This window comes from Amborella trichopoda, chromosome 9, assembly GCF_054954075.1.
Source record: "Amborella trichopoda isolate Santa Cruz 75 chromosome 9, AtrichopodaSantaCruz75HAP2 v2.0, whole genome shotgun sequence".
Taxonomy (NCBI): domain Eukaryota; kingdom Viridiplantae; phylum Streptophyta; class Magnoliopsida; order Amborellales; family Amborellaceae; genus Amborella; species Amborella trichopoda.
Window position 1 is genome coordinate 54,214,282 of NC_142344.1, and position 15,388 is coordinate 54,229,669.

Genomic DNA, 15,388 nt, shown 5'->3' on the forward strand with positions numbered 1-15,388 from the left:
ATGTATGGTCGTGTCGGAGTCCAATATCATTTTTGGAAAAATATCGTACAGACCCCTAATTCCCCATCGTATTTTACGGTAAACCCTCTTTCTATTTTTCTTTCAAGTGATATAAAAAAACCCTCAAATATTCCACCTTCTTCTCATATCTCTACTTTCTCACATTTATTCACTTTGGCTACAAAAACTAGGCCCAAAAAATTATTTTATTCCATCTCAATCCAAAAGTTTTTTTAAAAATCGTAAAATAGGGTTAAAAAAGCTTTTGAATTGACATAAAATAAAACAATTTGTTAAAGCTAGTTTTTGTGGCCAAAAGTGAATAAATATGAGAGAGAAGAGATGAGAGAGTACGGTGAAATACTCGAAGATTTTTTACGCCGCTAGGAAAAAAAATAAAAAGAGAGTTTACCGTGACATAAAATGAGAAATTAGGGATCTGTACGATATTTTCCCATCACTTTTTCATGTCTGCACCCTGACCCAACCCGACCCGATACATAGTTAGGCCCTAACTTATTATGACCGAGCTGCCTTCCCTGCTTCACAAGAAGGACCATCCAAACCCTTCATAATAAACCAACACAATTCATGATACCATTTCCATAGGAAATTCCACTTTCTTCACTTTCACAAAAGGAGAAAAAGATGAAGGACATATTATAACATACACATTCTTTTTGGGTATAACATCCCTGTCAAGAACAAGAAACTCAATCCCAATCTCTCCCTCTAAAACCAAGCTAAATGCCACATGAATCGACCTTGCTGGCGCCACCATTGCTGTTTTCTGACACCGCCTGAGTTCCAGTAGGGGCCACAGGACCAAAAGAGAAAGAGAGGCGATGGCCCGAGCCCTTCATGGGTTCAGTGGGCTGACTCTGGGCCTGGAACTGGGTTCCTTCCTGGGTGCTTAGGGTTAGGGTATTGTTGATGGTTTGGTGTTCCACAGGCTTTCTTGAACGTCCTCTGTGAATGTGGCGGTCGCAGTACTTGTGGTCCGGGACCACATCGCGGGAGCACCGCCACTTCTTGCCGTCTGTGCGCCTGCACCGCCCAGGTTCGGGCTCTGGGTTCATCCTATTACGATACTCAAAGCACAGCCCACCACCAACTGTTCACATACATACACAAAAAGACTGGTAAGAGAGACATTAGAGGGCATAAAAAGATGGGGAGAAGAGAGGTTACATGGTTGTGTAAGGAGAGATTTATGGAAATATGAAAGTTCAGAGAGTGGGCTAGGGTTGACAATGTGACGGGTGGCTCGGCAAGCTTAAAAGCCCAGGACCAGGGCCACAAAATGTGGCCCAAGGGCCAGGCCAGGGCCGTGCATAAGATAAAATGTTAAAAAAGTTAAAATATATTGAAGCATAAGAAGTTTTAAACAGACAAAAAAAAAATTACAAAAAATGTTAAAACATGATTGAACAAAGCACGTCTAAATAATGGTCAAAAGTAGTGAAAAATATTTTAAAAACTTGAATTGTGCACACTACAGAGGGGTATTTTTTAAATTTTTTCATAAAATAAGGGAAAACTTTAAAATAAGTATCAATTGGCAAAGGACAAGGTTTCTATGTAGCCAGCCTGAATATTGTAGAAATGAGGGCTTGACAATAAATATATTTTTTAAATATAATTTGATTTTAATTTTTGGAGAATATATAATATTTAGCATGAAAATCATGAATATGAAAAAAAAATAAAAAATTAGAAATAATAATTATATTAAAAAAACATTTGAACCCTTAGTTACACTTTTTTTAGATGAATGGATGCTTTATACTTCTGGACCACATAATATTGTAGATATGGGTATGCATGAAACAATTTTCTATTGCCAAAACAATTTTCAATCTTTATCAAAATAATAATAAAAATTCAAAAACACATTACAAACAAGGACACGGTTTTTATGCGACCAGCCCGCATATTGTAGAAATGCGGGTTTGGCAATAAATATATATTTTAAATATAATTTGATCTTAATTTTTAGAAAATATATAATCTTTAACATGAAGATCATGGATGTGGAAAAAAACTAAAAATAATAACTATATTAAAAAAAATTTAGACAATTAATTACACTTGTTTTTAAATGAATCATCTATTTGCATCCATCTTGGATGCTTCATAGCTCCGGCAAAGCACCAAACGATTCTGGTGCAAAACAATCCTTTACGTTTTGGGAAAAGTTTATATAGAGCCGAGGCTCTAAACAATCAACTTGAGCCTACCTCAAAAATTTCACTAGAAGAGGTTGTTCTGATGCTCAAATATCTTCAAATTGATCATCTCAACATCAAGAAGCATGGACATAAGAGAAAATGGACTGCTAAGTTCTGGAAAGAATGTATTTTGTAACACATTTGTGGACTGTCAAATTTCAAGATTTTCATAAATATGTCATTTACATCATATTTGAAGCGTTAAATTTTGAAAACTAATATGAAAATGTACTTTAAGGCTATCATGAAGATTTTTAATATTTAAAACCACATTTTTTGACACCATTCGATGGTACGCTCTAATTCGATTGTTTAGATCCTAAGCTCATACAAACGGCATCCTTACTTTTTAAGATTTATTTACTTTTTTTTAACTTGTTTTTTAAATACATGTCAGGACGACCAAAAACTGGATCTGCTAGTGCCCGATTGGGCTCTGACTGGTTGAGTTTGACTATTGCCGAGCCAAGCTGGTCTGAGCCAGATGGAGCTTAGGCCGACTCCAAAGGGTAGCTAGGCCTGGGGAGTAGGGTCGGGCCAGGGCGGGCCTAAGAGACCATAGTCCAGGAAGTACGAGTGAGAGTGGAGAGGGAGATTACAAACCACGAAGTCGAAACAGAGAAAGGAGAGCTTATAGCACATCCCAGGAGCTTCAATGGCAGAGAAAGAAAAGAAATTGCAGTATAAAGCGTAGAGAGAGATCAGAAATTCACAACAAGTGTAGAGAGAGAGAGGCATTACAGATGGGGGGACAATAAATTGCTTTTGGTGAACCCACGATGCTCTTCCAGATGGGGAAAACAAGCTGAAGAGGAACTGGTAAACCGGCGTTCATATACTTGAATATGAGGGCCTGCTGCTCCAGCTCCTGAAGCTGCAAAAACGTGAAGCAATACCGACCTGTTCCAAGTCCAAGCCCAAGCCCAAGCCCAAGCCCATGCCCCAGCCTAACAGTCTCCTCTTCTCCTCCACCTGCAAAACCCATAACACCACCACAAAGCCCACAAGCACATTACTACAAAGAGAGATAAACTATTCAGTTAGAGAGAGAGAGAGGACCATGACTCCATCTCCAAAACAGACACAAAGAAACCCAAATCACCATGTTCATTATCAATAAACCAATCTACACAAGAAGAAATCCTATATTGCCATATGTTCGAGATAGAGAGAGAAACCATATCACCAGGAGGAGAGAGAAACTCATGAGACCCGTCTAACTCCGTTGTAAATTACTCAAATCTAGAGAGAGAACCATGCCATCACACCTATGTTACATCTCTCAACAGAGAGAGAGAGAGAGAGAGAGAGAGAGAAGTTACAGTTGGTGCGAGGGACCTTGGAAGCGGGTGCGTCGAGCTCGAAGTGGGTGAGCCTACTTGGGTGGGAATGGTGCTCCTGGGTGGCCATCGCCAAGGGAAGGGAAAGTAGGTTTAAGGATCAGTTGACGCCTGCAATACTACTGCACCTGCACCTGCACCTGCAAACCCTGTGGCTCAGAGGTCCTTTAATTGATTATTTAGTGAGCAAAGCTTAGGCCCAGTACTTAGGGAATTGGAGCTAATGCTTTGGAAATAGATTTTAAAGTTTAAAATGGTAAGTGAAACGGAGGCTCAGGCAATGGTGTTATAGGGTACGGGCCGTGCGAATTAATTAAGAAGTAAGTGCGGTGAGATGTGAGGTGATGGTTTATTCCGATGTACATGACTTTTCGTCATCTTCTTGTGTCATTTTAGAGACAAACTTTTTTTAATAAGGAAGTTATAATAAATAAATAAATAAACAAATAGAAAAAGGACAAGTAACCATAGGACTGGCAATGGACAAGACCAAACTCGAGATCTGTAGGTTGGACCCCATCTCGAGGATATGGATCCAAATTTTAAATCAAAAGATGGGGTATGAGTCCGGATTGACCAATTGCCACCCTTAAGTACCCTTGTAAAGGTTGAGATTTTGCAAGGCCATATCTAGTGGTTTAAAATTAATTTTTAGTATTTAAATTTTTAACTTTTAAGATATTTTTTTTAATTTTAGGGTTTTGGCTCATTTTTATAGGGAAATAATTTATATATGATTGTAGCGCTAAACAATCAAATTAAAGAGCACCTCAAAAATTCATTAGAAAAAGGTTGTTTCGATGCTTAAAAGCCTTCAATTATATCATTTCGACCTTAAAATCTATAAACAGGAAAAAAAATAGATTTCAATGCCTGAAAATAGTGCATCTTATAATGTATTATCTAGACCGTCAACTTTTCAAGATTACAAATGTCAATAGATATGTTTGATCTCCACTATTCAAGTTTGTTTTGATGCTGCAAAACCTTCAATTCAATCAACTAGAAAAGTTTGTTTCGATGTTTAAAAACCCTCGATTCAATCATCTCAATCTTAAGACGTAAAATTGTGGACAGGAGAAAAAATAGATTTCAAGTTTTGAAAATAGTGCATCTTGTAATGTATTATTTAGACTGTCAATTTTCAAGTGTTCAAATAGTTGCTCAATCAATACTATTTTTAATTTTTAAATTCTATAATTAGAGATGAAAATAATATTTCAACCCATCACAAAGATTTTTTAACTGAAAAAATATGTTTTGGCACTATTTAAAGGTGAGCCTTATTTTGACTGGTTAGGGCCTCAGCCTTATACAAACCACACCCATTAGTTAATTCCGAGTAAAAATATACCAAGGTCCATTAATATCATAGTAATAACCATGACTATTGGGTTTATCATCATTTAATAGATCGTTGGAACAGTGATTGCGAAGAAGAGTACATTTCATTTATTGAAATTATTGCTTAGGACCTAGTTTCTCTCAAAATGTCAAATCGTTCATAGAATATGTTAAGTCATAGTAATGCTTTCTTCAATTTTAGGAACGAATGAGAATTTAGCGTGTATACTATGTTCCATCAGCAGCATAGTTTACTTATGCTCGTTTAGTCAAATGATCTACGTGGGAGATTTTTTTTCTGAAATTTTGGTAACCACTTAAGAATCATTAGATAATTATTCTCAAAAAAGGAAATTCTTAAATTTGAGTTTTCTAACACTTAGATCCCAACCTCTTAAAATTGGACGGGTTCTATTCAATCGTGAGACATTATTATGTTTCAACTGCTTATAGGGTGAAATTAGGAATTATTTTTATTGAGATTAATCTATGCACTAAAGAGGTTATATCCCCAAAATTGGGATCCTAAAACTAATCATAGGTGGGGTTTTCCCCAAGGGAGTAAATGGACAATATACTCTTGAGGGAGTAGAATATCTTTTTGCATTAGAATTTTATGCATGCAAAATGCACCTAAACATGTGCGAGGGGATAGCATATATTGGAAGTCCCAACTCAAGGATCCTAGAAGTAAAAATATCGATTTCAAGCCATAAAAAAAGATCCATTGCATATCAGTACCATCCCATCTTGGAACTGGAGCCGACCGATTTTGTATCAGCCGATTTGCAATTCAGATTGCTGATTTCAAATCTGGATCGGTGTATTTTAAAATACCGGTCCATCCTAATGAAAAAGAAAAAAGTTTATATAAGGCAAAAACTTTATACCGTTAAAGTAAGGTACATATAAAAAATCAAATGGAAAAAAATGTTTCGAAGTTGGAAAAAAGTTTAATTGATTATCTGGACTTCAAAATTTATGGATAGAATAACAAATACAAATTTAAATTCTAAAAATAGTGCATATTCTTACAAATTATCTCGACCGACTGTTATCAAGATTTTCATGTATTTTTAGATGTACTTCAATATGCTTCATTTTTATAATTTTAAATTTTATAATTAGAGATGAACAAGAATTTTCAAGTTATTCTAAAGTTTATAACATCGAAACTACATCTTTCAATAAAATTTAGAGGTGCGCTTTAATTGTGTATGGTATAAGGTAGGCAATTTTGACCAACCTCACCAAACAAAATAATAGATTTGAAGGATACCGTAAGGTGTCTTTCTTCTTCTTTTTTTTTAGGAAAATTACACCTATGTATGTTATTTTAAGCATTATTACAATTTTACCTAAAATTTTCACTTGTTACATTCAAAATTTTGGATATTACATGTATACCCATTTTTAGGAGCCCTGAAATTAATTTTCAAAGTTACCTTATTTTTGGATCTTCCATATTCAAAATAAAATAAAATAAATCAGAAGTTTACGATCTGAAATTGCCCTATTATCAAATCTTAGGATCCAAAAAAAAAAAAACAAACAAATCGACTTTCAAAGTTTGAAATGTCCCTATTTTTGGATCTTTAGGATCTGAAATAAAAGCAATTTTGGACCTTCAATGTCTGTAAACTATTTCGGGCCTTAAAGCTCCGAAATAGCATGTAGACGATCTTGAAAAGAGCAAACATTGAGTTTTCACAATTTTGACTAGAGTAAATTGTTGATTTCTTAAAAGAGTGAACGTTTGAAAAATTTTGTGCTAATGTTTTTTTTTTTTATATTAGTTGATAATATAAAATATTGAGATTGTATACAATGAGACCATTTATTTTTGATACAAGGTGATCACAATTACTTTCAACCATCCGATGAGAAATTTAATAGCTTGGATGTGTCATAAAGTTGGAAAAATTTATTTTGAAGTTTGAACTTAGTCAATGGAATAATTGCAGCCACCCAATTTCACATCCATTGGTCAAGATTAATACGACCACCTTGTACCAGAGATAAACAGTCTCATTTTATACTTCCCCTAAAATATTTGTGGAGTGATTTTACACATCTTATTGGTTAAGTTTCATCCGAAGATTTTTTATTTTTTGAAGTCCAAAAAATAAAAATTTTACGATTTTGAATATTCAAAAAATTCAATCATTATTAGTTCATGGAAAAATAAATTTCGGATCATTTAAATCTAAAAAAGGCAATTTGGTCAACTTTTAAAAATATAATCAAAATGTCACAATAACATATAAAAATGGACAGAGTAGTAATAATGAAAAAATTTAGGTGAAATTGTCATAACACTTAAAATAATTGATATATGTGTAATTGTATATGTGTAATTTTCTCTTTCTTTTTTTTTGAATCAAAAGGTGAGTTTTTTTATTTTATTTTTGGGAAATAATTTAACAAAGGATGACATGCCCCTACCCATATTTTTTGAATTAGATAGTAGTTTCTGAAATTATAAGTAAAAATACAAGCAACAACTTGCAACTGAGGTACAAATGTGCTACTACCAAAAATGTCAAGCAATAAAAGCCATTACTTCCAAATGAGCTATGGGGTATACTGTCAACTGTTCCTTGCAAGTTGCAATTGAATTATGGGGGTGTGCTACTAGTAAATACGTATAAAATTATGTGGTGTTACCGGCGGTTCACCGACCTCACCCCATATCCGTACGGAAAAAAGTGAGTTGTCTCTTCAGTTATGGTAATTTCGTCCATACGCACGTTCTTTTATGTCCGTCACATGCCATGGCACACTACCTTTGATCAGAGCCGTCACTGTCGACATCGAACAGTACATATACCCGTGATCATACGAAATGCATCACTCGTTACTCTCCTGTTTGTACCAATGGAACTGCAGATCGAGATCGAATCACGCGAAATTTTCGCAGAAGTTTCGGCCCACGGTGAATTTTCTCTTACAGTGGGGTGGAGCCCACGTGACAGGTGTCTGTCACAACACCTTTTATCCACAAGGTCCACGTCATGTCATTCATGCACAGTAAAAGCGGCGGCTTTTGCTCCATTTTTAACGATCCAGATCTTTTCCGAAGAATCTGACGGCCTACACTATCCCGTTGTACCAGATTAATCTGCAGGTGTAAATAATAATGGAAGAGGAGAAAAAAAACAAAGAAGTTGCCCTTCCTTCAAAGTTTAGGATAATTGTTTGATACGTCCAAACCCGACATGGCCTAGGGTCGAGTCTAATAGACGGACCAACGGTTTGGTCACTGCTTGGGCCCACAGGTTTGTAATAGACCAGGCCTTGGAGTTAATCTAGGCCTCACCTAGGCCTAGCCCTAATCCTTGTGGGCCCGGTTTGGCCTATAGCTTTGCTATTGTCCACACCTAATAGATACAACGGAAAAAAAAGAAAGAAGAAAAAAAGTTTATATAAGATGGACAATTTAAAATGTAGAATTAAGATGCATCTCTAAAATATTTTGGAAAGGCTGTTTTGATGTTGAAAAACAATGATATAAAAGAAAAAAAAGAGATTTCAAATCTTTAAAAATACTTCATCTTGTGACACATTAGTTGGACCGTTTATTTTCAAGATTTTCATGTTCGACTTGATTTGAACCACTTTTGAAGCTTAAAATTTTATAATTAAAAAAAAATAGATTCTTGCATCATCTTAAGAACTTTCGACACCAAATTGCATCTGGTGACAAAGTTTGGACGTGCAACTTAATTTGATTGTTTAAGGTTGCAAAAACCACACCCATTAAAGGAAAAGATAAATGTAATGTAAAATAGTTTATGAACACACTTCTTCAATTACATCGATACATTGAGTAGCTATTCATCTTGTAGATAGATGTTAAAAAATGGTGTTGCCAAAGAAATTTATAATTTATGGTGTTAAAATTATATCAAAAAAATTTATCCTTTTTTTAAAAAAATTTATAATATCATTATGGTTGAGATTTTAACTCCCTAAAATTCTAGATTTTTAACTCCCTAAAATTTTAAATCAACCGTCACAAAAAGGCAAAATCAACCGTCACAAAAAGGCAAAATTTGAAAAGACACCACATAAAGTGTCTTTTTCGTCCAATTAATATAGATTGTGGATTTTGGCAAGATGTTTAGATTTAGGCTTTGGATGGATCTTTTCTATTCCCAAAATTTGTTTAGTTGTGATTAGATGAACAATGTAAAAAAATAAAAAAAAAAAATTTTGAGTTAAAAAAGGCCTAGATCTTCATTAAATAGATGGGCTAGATTCACTGTTGGAGAGGGACTTAATTTTACCACATATAAGGTGCACATTGAATTTTACTTTTTTAAGGATCGATTATTGGCACGAAGAGAGGGCACACACACTTTTTAGGTCATACAAATACTACAAACATACTTTTCTAGAGGCGTGGTTTCATCAAGGTGACATGAAATCACTCTCCTTGCAAATTTATAAAATATAAATACCACTAGATCTATTTCTGAGGCTCAAAATTCATTGATCCCTTTTATGAATAGTAATTTTAACTTTCATTTATTGGTGTGGTTTGCATAAGGTTGCAACCTTAAACAATCAAATTAAAGCACAGTTTCAAATTTTATTATAAGATACAATTTTGGTGTCAAGAATTCTTAAGATGGCTTAAGAATCAATTACTATCTCTAATTATAAAATTTTAAAATAAGAAAATAGTTCTAATCAAGTAAATCTATAAATACATGAAAATCTTGAAAATGGACTATCCAAATAATTTATTGCAAAATATGTTATTTTTTGGGACTCAATTTTTTTTTTTTTTTTCATATTTATATATCTCAATTAGAGGATTTTTCAACATCAAAATAATACGTTTAAATGGACTTTTGAGTAACACCTTAATTCTACATTTTAAAGGTGCAAAACATTTTCCTTCATTTATAATAAGAGATAGGAGGTTTGAATTTGTAGAGTGGTTAAGAAATATATATTCATAGATATTGCGGCCCAGCACACATGGGCGTGTTGGGGTTAGGGTTGGAGTTTGTGGTTGGCAAACAAGGCATGTGATTCTCCCCTGACATTTACTTTTCTTGTCACACACTCAAGGTACATGCTATCACTTTTAGAGAGAGAAAGAGTAAGAGTAAGAGTAAGAGTAAGAGTAAGAGAGAGAGGGGCTATCACTTTTAGAGAGAGATAGAGTAAGAGAGAAAGAGGCGCTACTACTTTTAGAGAGAGAAAGAGTAAGAGAGAGAGGGGCTATTACTTTTAGAGAAAGAGTGAGAGAGAGGGGCTATCACTTTTAGAGAGAGAAAGCGTAAGAGAGAGAGAGGGGCTATCACTTTTAGAGAGAGAAATAGTAAGAGAGAGAGAGGGGCTATCACTTTTAAAGAGAGAAAGAGTAAGAGAGAGAGGGGTAAGTACACTAGGGAGAGGCAACCAAATAAAAAATATACTCTTTTCTATTTCTTTTGTCCCTTTTGATTGAAGGGAAACACCCCTCTTTCTCTCTCACTCTAGTCTCCACACCCCTTCTTTATCTCTCACTCTCGACCTTTTTTTTGGACGGCAAAAATAAATAATGATGAAAATTACTGAAATATTGAATGGGTCAAAAGTAAATAAATAGTTGAAATATTAGAAAATAAAAAATAATTTGTAAAAATTGAATTTTTAAAAGGGTTGTTAATTTGTTGGATTGAATAGAATGGCATAACATGATTCGTATAACCGACTGCAAATAGTTGGAATAAGATTTAGATGATAATACGATGAAACCAATTTGTTGGATAAGAGTGGACAAAGCCTTTTTGGAATTGAATAATTTTGTTCAATTTGGGCTGGTGGTTATGTAAGAGAATCGGTCCCCGGATATTTATTGATTACAATTCGAATAAGCAATTTTTAATCCCATCAAACAACTTATAAACAGAGTTATTATCGTGAACATGATCACTCTCTCTTGAGAGTAGAAGTGGCAACGGGCCCCTGGCTTGGTATGACTTGGGCTGTCCAACCCTAAAAAACTAGGGTTTGACCCACAAAATGTGCCCAACCCTAAAAAACTAGGGTTTGACCCACAAAATGTGGCTTGAGGGCCAAGCCATTAGGGCTTGAGGGCAAAGCTGAACTAAGTAGGGCTTGGCCCGGCCAAGGCAAGGACCAGTCTAGTTCAATTAATCCTGACATTCGTTTTATTTTTTTATTTTTTATTTTTTATATTTTATTTGTCTTGGTCTGATAGGCCCGGCCCATTGCCAGCCTCTTTAAGAGGGAAATAATCTTTTTTCTCTTTTAACCTCCTCCATGAGGCAAAACAACTTGTTTTCCTTCTTTCTTAACATTGTTATTACGGGCCATCAGTGTTTTAAAACCCACTAGATTGGATCGGGATTAGGAATTACCGATTTTGATAAAAAATCGATAAGTGCCAAACCAGTTCAGAAATATATCGATATCGGCTCAATTCCATCCCTCTAGAACCCACTATTTATATATTTTTTCATTGTATTTAAGCTTATCTAATGTTTTTTTAACCTCTAAAAAACCCAAATTCTCTTCTTCTTTTTTAATTATTTTTTAGTACCCTGATTGAAAATCCAACAATCCAATACATTAATGTGGGGAACCTATCCACCCAACAAAAAAAAAAAGGAATTCTATCTCACCAATTGGTGCAACTTGTGAGAGTTGTACTCTACGCATCGTGCTCCTTCATTTACCTTAGGGCGGTGCTACTTCCTCTCTCGCTCTTACTTTTGTACTCTTTCTCCTCTTTCTCTCTCTACATGTGCTCAAAGTCAAGCTAAAAGATACTATATTTTAATCATAATATATATTTATTTACTCCTTTGAGTAAAATCTCACCTAATACTAATTTTAAGATCTTAAATTTTGAGAATGTTATCTCTTCAACCCATAAATTAACTTCAATTGAAAAAATTCCTAATTGTACTAGCTATATACTTGAAAAAAATAATATTTTGAGATTGAATAGGGAGAGTTCAATTTTAAGATAAGGAGATTTGAGTATAAAAAAAAATCTTTTTTTTTTTTGGGAGTAATTATTTAGTAATTTTTAAGTGGTTCTCAAATTTTAAGATTAAAAAAATTATCTTAAGACTTTTTTGTCTGAGGGAGTAGAAGTAAACTATACTCCCTAAAGACGATAATTTACGTCCTCCTCCTTCGAAGGCTCCATGATTTTTTCTTCCAATATACATAATTGCATTGTAATTGGTTCTTTTTACCAACTCGATGTTGTGGAGTATGTGGATCTAGAACTTCATTGCAACCAATTGAAACTTCTCAAACAATTACTTTTTAGGAAGGGAAATATTCGAGGGAGAACAATAGATGCCAAAAAGATTAAAGGACCTTTGAGTACTATTTTTGCATCCCCCTAACCAATACCAACTAGATTGGGAGTACTCATTAAGGGGTAAATCAATTCCGATAGATTCACCTTTAGAAACAAGAAGTCCTTTTCCTCAGGGTCTCTCCACTTGATAAACAATATGCATGGCATTCTTTTTGTGAGAAAAAAAAAAGGAAAAAAATTAAAATGGGCCTAGTCCTCATAGAAAAAAGAAGTAAAGCCCCAATTTAAATCTCATCAATAACTATAGTTTTGACATTTGAAAACCTTCAAATTGATTTAGTTTGACCTTGACTTTGACCATTATGAATATGGACAAAAAAAAGAATTTCAAGTTTTAGAAATAATGTATATTATAATACATTATCTAGATTGTCCATTTCCAAGTGTTTATAAATTTGCGAGATCTGTACTGCTTTTTAAGCTACAGATTTCAATATTGGTGGCAGAAATAGATTTTAGAGCTATCTTAGGGGTTTTCTATGACCGAAATAGTTTCTAGACGAGATTTTGAGTTCAAACCTTCATAGAAACTATATATATATATATATATATATATATGGGTGCGGTTTGTATAGAGCCTAGGCTCTAAACAATCAAATTAGAGCTTACCTTCAAATAGTGTTGAGTAATATTGTTTCAATATTGGAAATCTTTATGATAGCCTTAAAATATATTTTCCTACTTATTTATAAAGTTTAAAGCTTCAAAAATAGTGTAGATTGAGCAGAACTATGAAAATTTACAAAATCTTGGAAATTGACGGTCCAAAACTGTGTTACAAAATACACTATTTCCAAATCTTGAGATCCATTTTTTTTTCATGTCCATGCATCTTGATGTTGAGATGATCGATTTGAAGATATTTGAGTATCAAAACAACCTCTTTTAGTTAAAATTTTGAGGTACGGTCAGATTTGATTGTTTAGAGCTTCGGCTCTATATAAACTTTTTCCATATATATATATATATATATATATATATATATATATATATATATATATATATATATATATATATATATATATATAGGGATAATCTTAACTTCACAACCCTTCAAATTACAAAGGTTCAAGATAGAGAGAGTTGTGAATGGTGGATTTCTTAATATTGTATTCTATTATTTAAAAGAAGTTACTTTTGTGGGTTTGTCTAAAATTAACAACCTCTCAAAATATAAAGTGATGGGTGTATTTATCAACAATGATTATGTTTTTATTAAAAACTTATTTAAATAGGTAATTTTATCATTAAGCAATGACAAATTTGAAATTTTCACAAAAATAGAATGTCATTTTGGAAGTTAGTGTCTTGAAACTTTATTTGTAGAGTACCTTTGTCTTTTAGCTAAATTTTAACTTTATCCCTCATGAATGACAAAAGTACCATTTGTCTTGTAGTAATATTTACAAAATTGCCCTACAAAAGTAACTTTTTTTAAAAAATACACTACAAGATTATTAAATCCACCGATCACAACTCTCTCTATCTTGAACCTTTATAATTTGAAGGGTTGTGAAGTTTAGATTACCCATATATATATATATATATATATATATGGGTTTTGTTAGGGTTCTTACACTATGAAATTATTTATTATTGTACTCAACAAATTTTGGACACTCTTATACCCTTGTTTTGTACATAGAGCATTTTTTTAGTGAGAGTATTTTTTATCATTAGAAGAGGTATGCCATTATCCACATGGAGTGTGACATCACTCACATGGAGCACACAGTCGCATTTAATGCTCCAAGTGGGTAATAAGGGATATAATAAACCTTATTAGTGTTGCACAACACAATTGTCGACAAATTAACTCAGTGCCTTAATTTGAAATACCTGCTTTTATGGGGTTATTGTTGGATTTAGTGCTATCCAAAATCACCCACATAAAGAAATCACATATTTTGTGGGATTGACTGATATTAATCTATATTATATGAGATTGAGATATTCCGATATTATGTGGGATTGAGATATTTCGTTATTATATGGGTTTACTATTAACCAATTAGATATTATTTAGGAGTTGGTTATTGAGATAAATTATATTTGGATTAGAATGAAGATTTTTTGGTGAGTCTCTTGTTTCTATATAATAGGATATTTTTAGAGGAGAATGTATGCCCTATTGGGGTCACCATATGGGAATAGTGGTTCACATGAGATATAACCTATTATGCATGAGATACAATTTCCTCTTAGAAAAGAGAGCTGTCTATGAAGAGAAACATTGATGATCAGAGAAATATTAATGATGCCTCTTGAAGACTCATACAAAGTGAGAGGTTGGTTTCTTGTAGAGAAACGGTTCTCATGGAGATTTTGGGTTGTTTCCCTTAAGATAAAATCTTGTTTGCTCTCAAAGTTGTTCTCTTCTTAAAGAGTGGTATCTTATGGAATAGAGATGAGAGATCAGCATGGTCCCGTTTGGGAGAGCAGGTTTAAAAGGGTTTGCTCGATTTAGGTTTTTGTCGACATTTGTTCCAAAATCTTTGATGTAACTTTCATTGGTATAGTGGATTTTAGTTTGTCTTGCTCGTGGATGTACCCCTTTTGGAGTGAACAACGTAAATCTTTGTGTCATTGTTGTATGTGTTTCATGTTTTATTTCTCATATTTTATTTACCAAAATATTAACCCATCGGGTTGTATCATTGTTGCATGTGTTTCATATTTTATTTCTCATACTTTATTTACCAAAATATTAACCCATCGGGTTTAGAGCTTCCCCGTACAACAAGTGGTATCAGAGCACAATCCTTATTCATAAGGGTGTGGTTTGCATAAGGTTGCAACTTTAAACAATCAAAGTATGACGCATCTCTAAATTTTGTCATAAGATATAATTTTGGTGTAAAATTTTTTTAGAATTACTTCAGAATTTATTTTCATCTCTAATTATAAAACTGCAATCTCAAAAAAAATGGTTCAAGTCAAGTACATCTATAAACACATGAAAATCTTGAAAACGGATGGTCGAGAAAATGTGTAGCAAGATGTAGTACTTTTGGGACTCGAAATCTTTTTATTTTCCCTACATTTTGATGTCGAAATAATCAATTAGAAGGTTGTCCAACATCAAAACAACCTTTTCTGATGTATTTTTGAGGTGG

The 15,388-nt window shown here is 33.5% G+C and overlaps 1 protein-coding gene across 1 annotated transcript; it reads right to left on the reverse strand.

Annotated features, from left to right (window-relative positions):
• Window positions 1–575: 575 nt before the first annotated feature.
• Window positions 576–3,730, reverse strand: LOC18447871 (uncharacterized). Its single transcript, XM_006857957.4, has 3 exons — window positions 3,554–3,730; window positions 2,973–3,203; window positions 576–1,114 (listed from the first exon to the last, which is right to left on the reverse strand). The coding sequence occupies exons 1-3, from the start codon at window positions 3,639–3,641 to the stop codon at window positions 744–746; spliced, it is 690 nt and encodes a 229-aa protein (XP_006858019.1). The 5' UTR covers window positions 3,642–3,730; the 3' UTR covers window positions 576–743.
• Window positions 3,731–15,388: the final 11,658 nt, after the last annotated feature.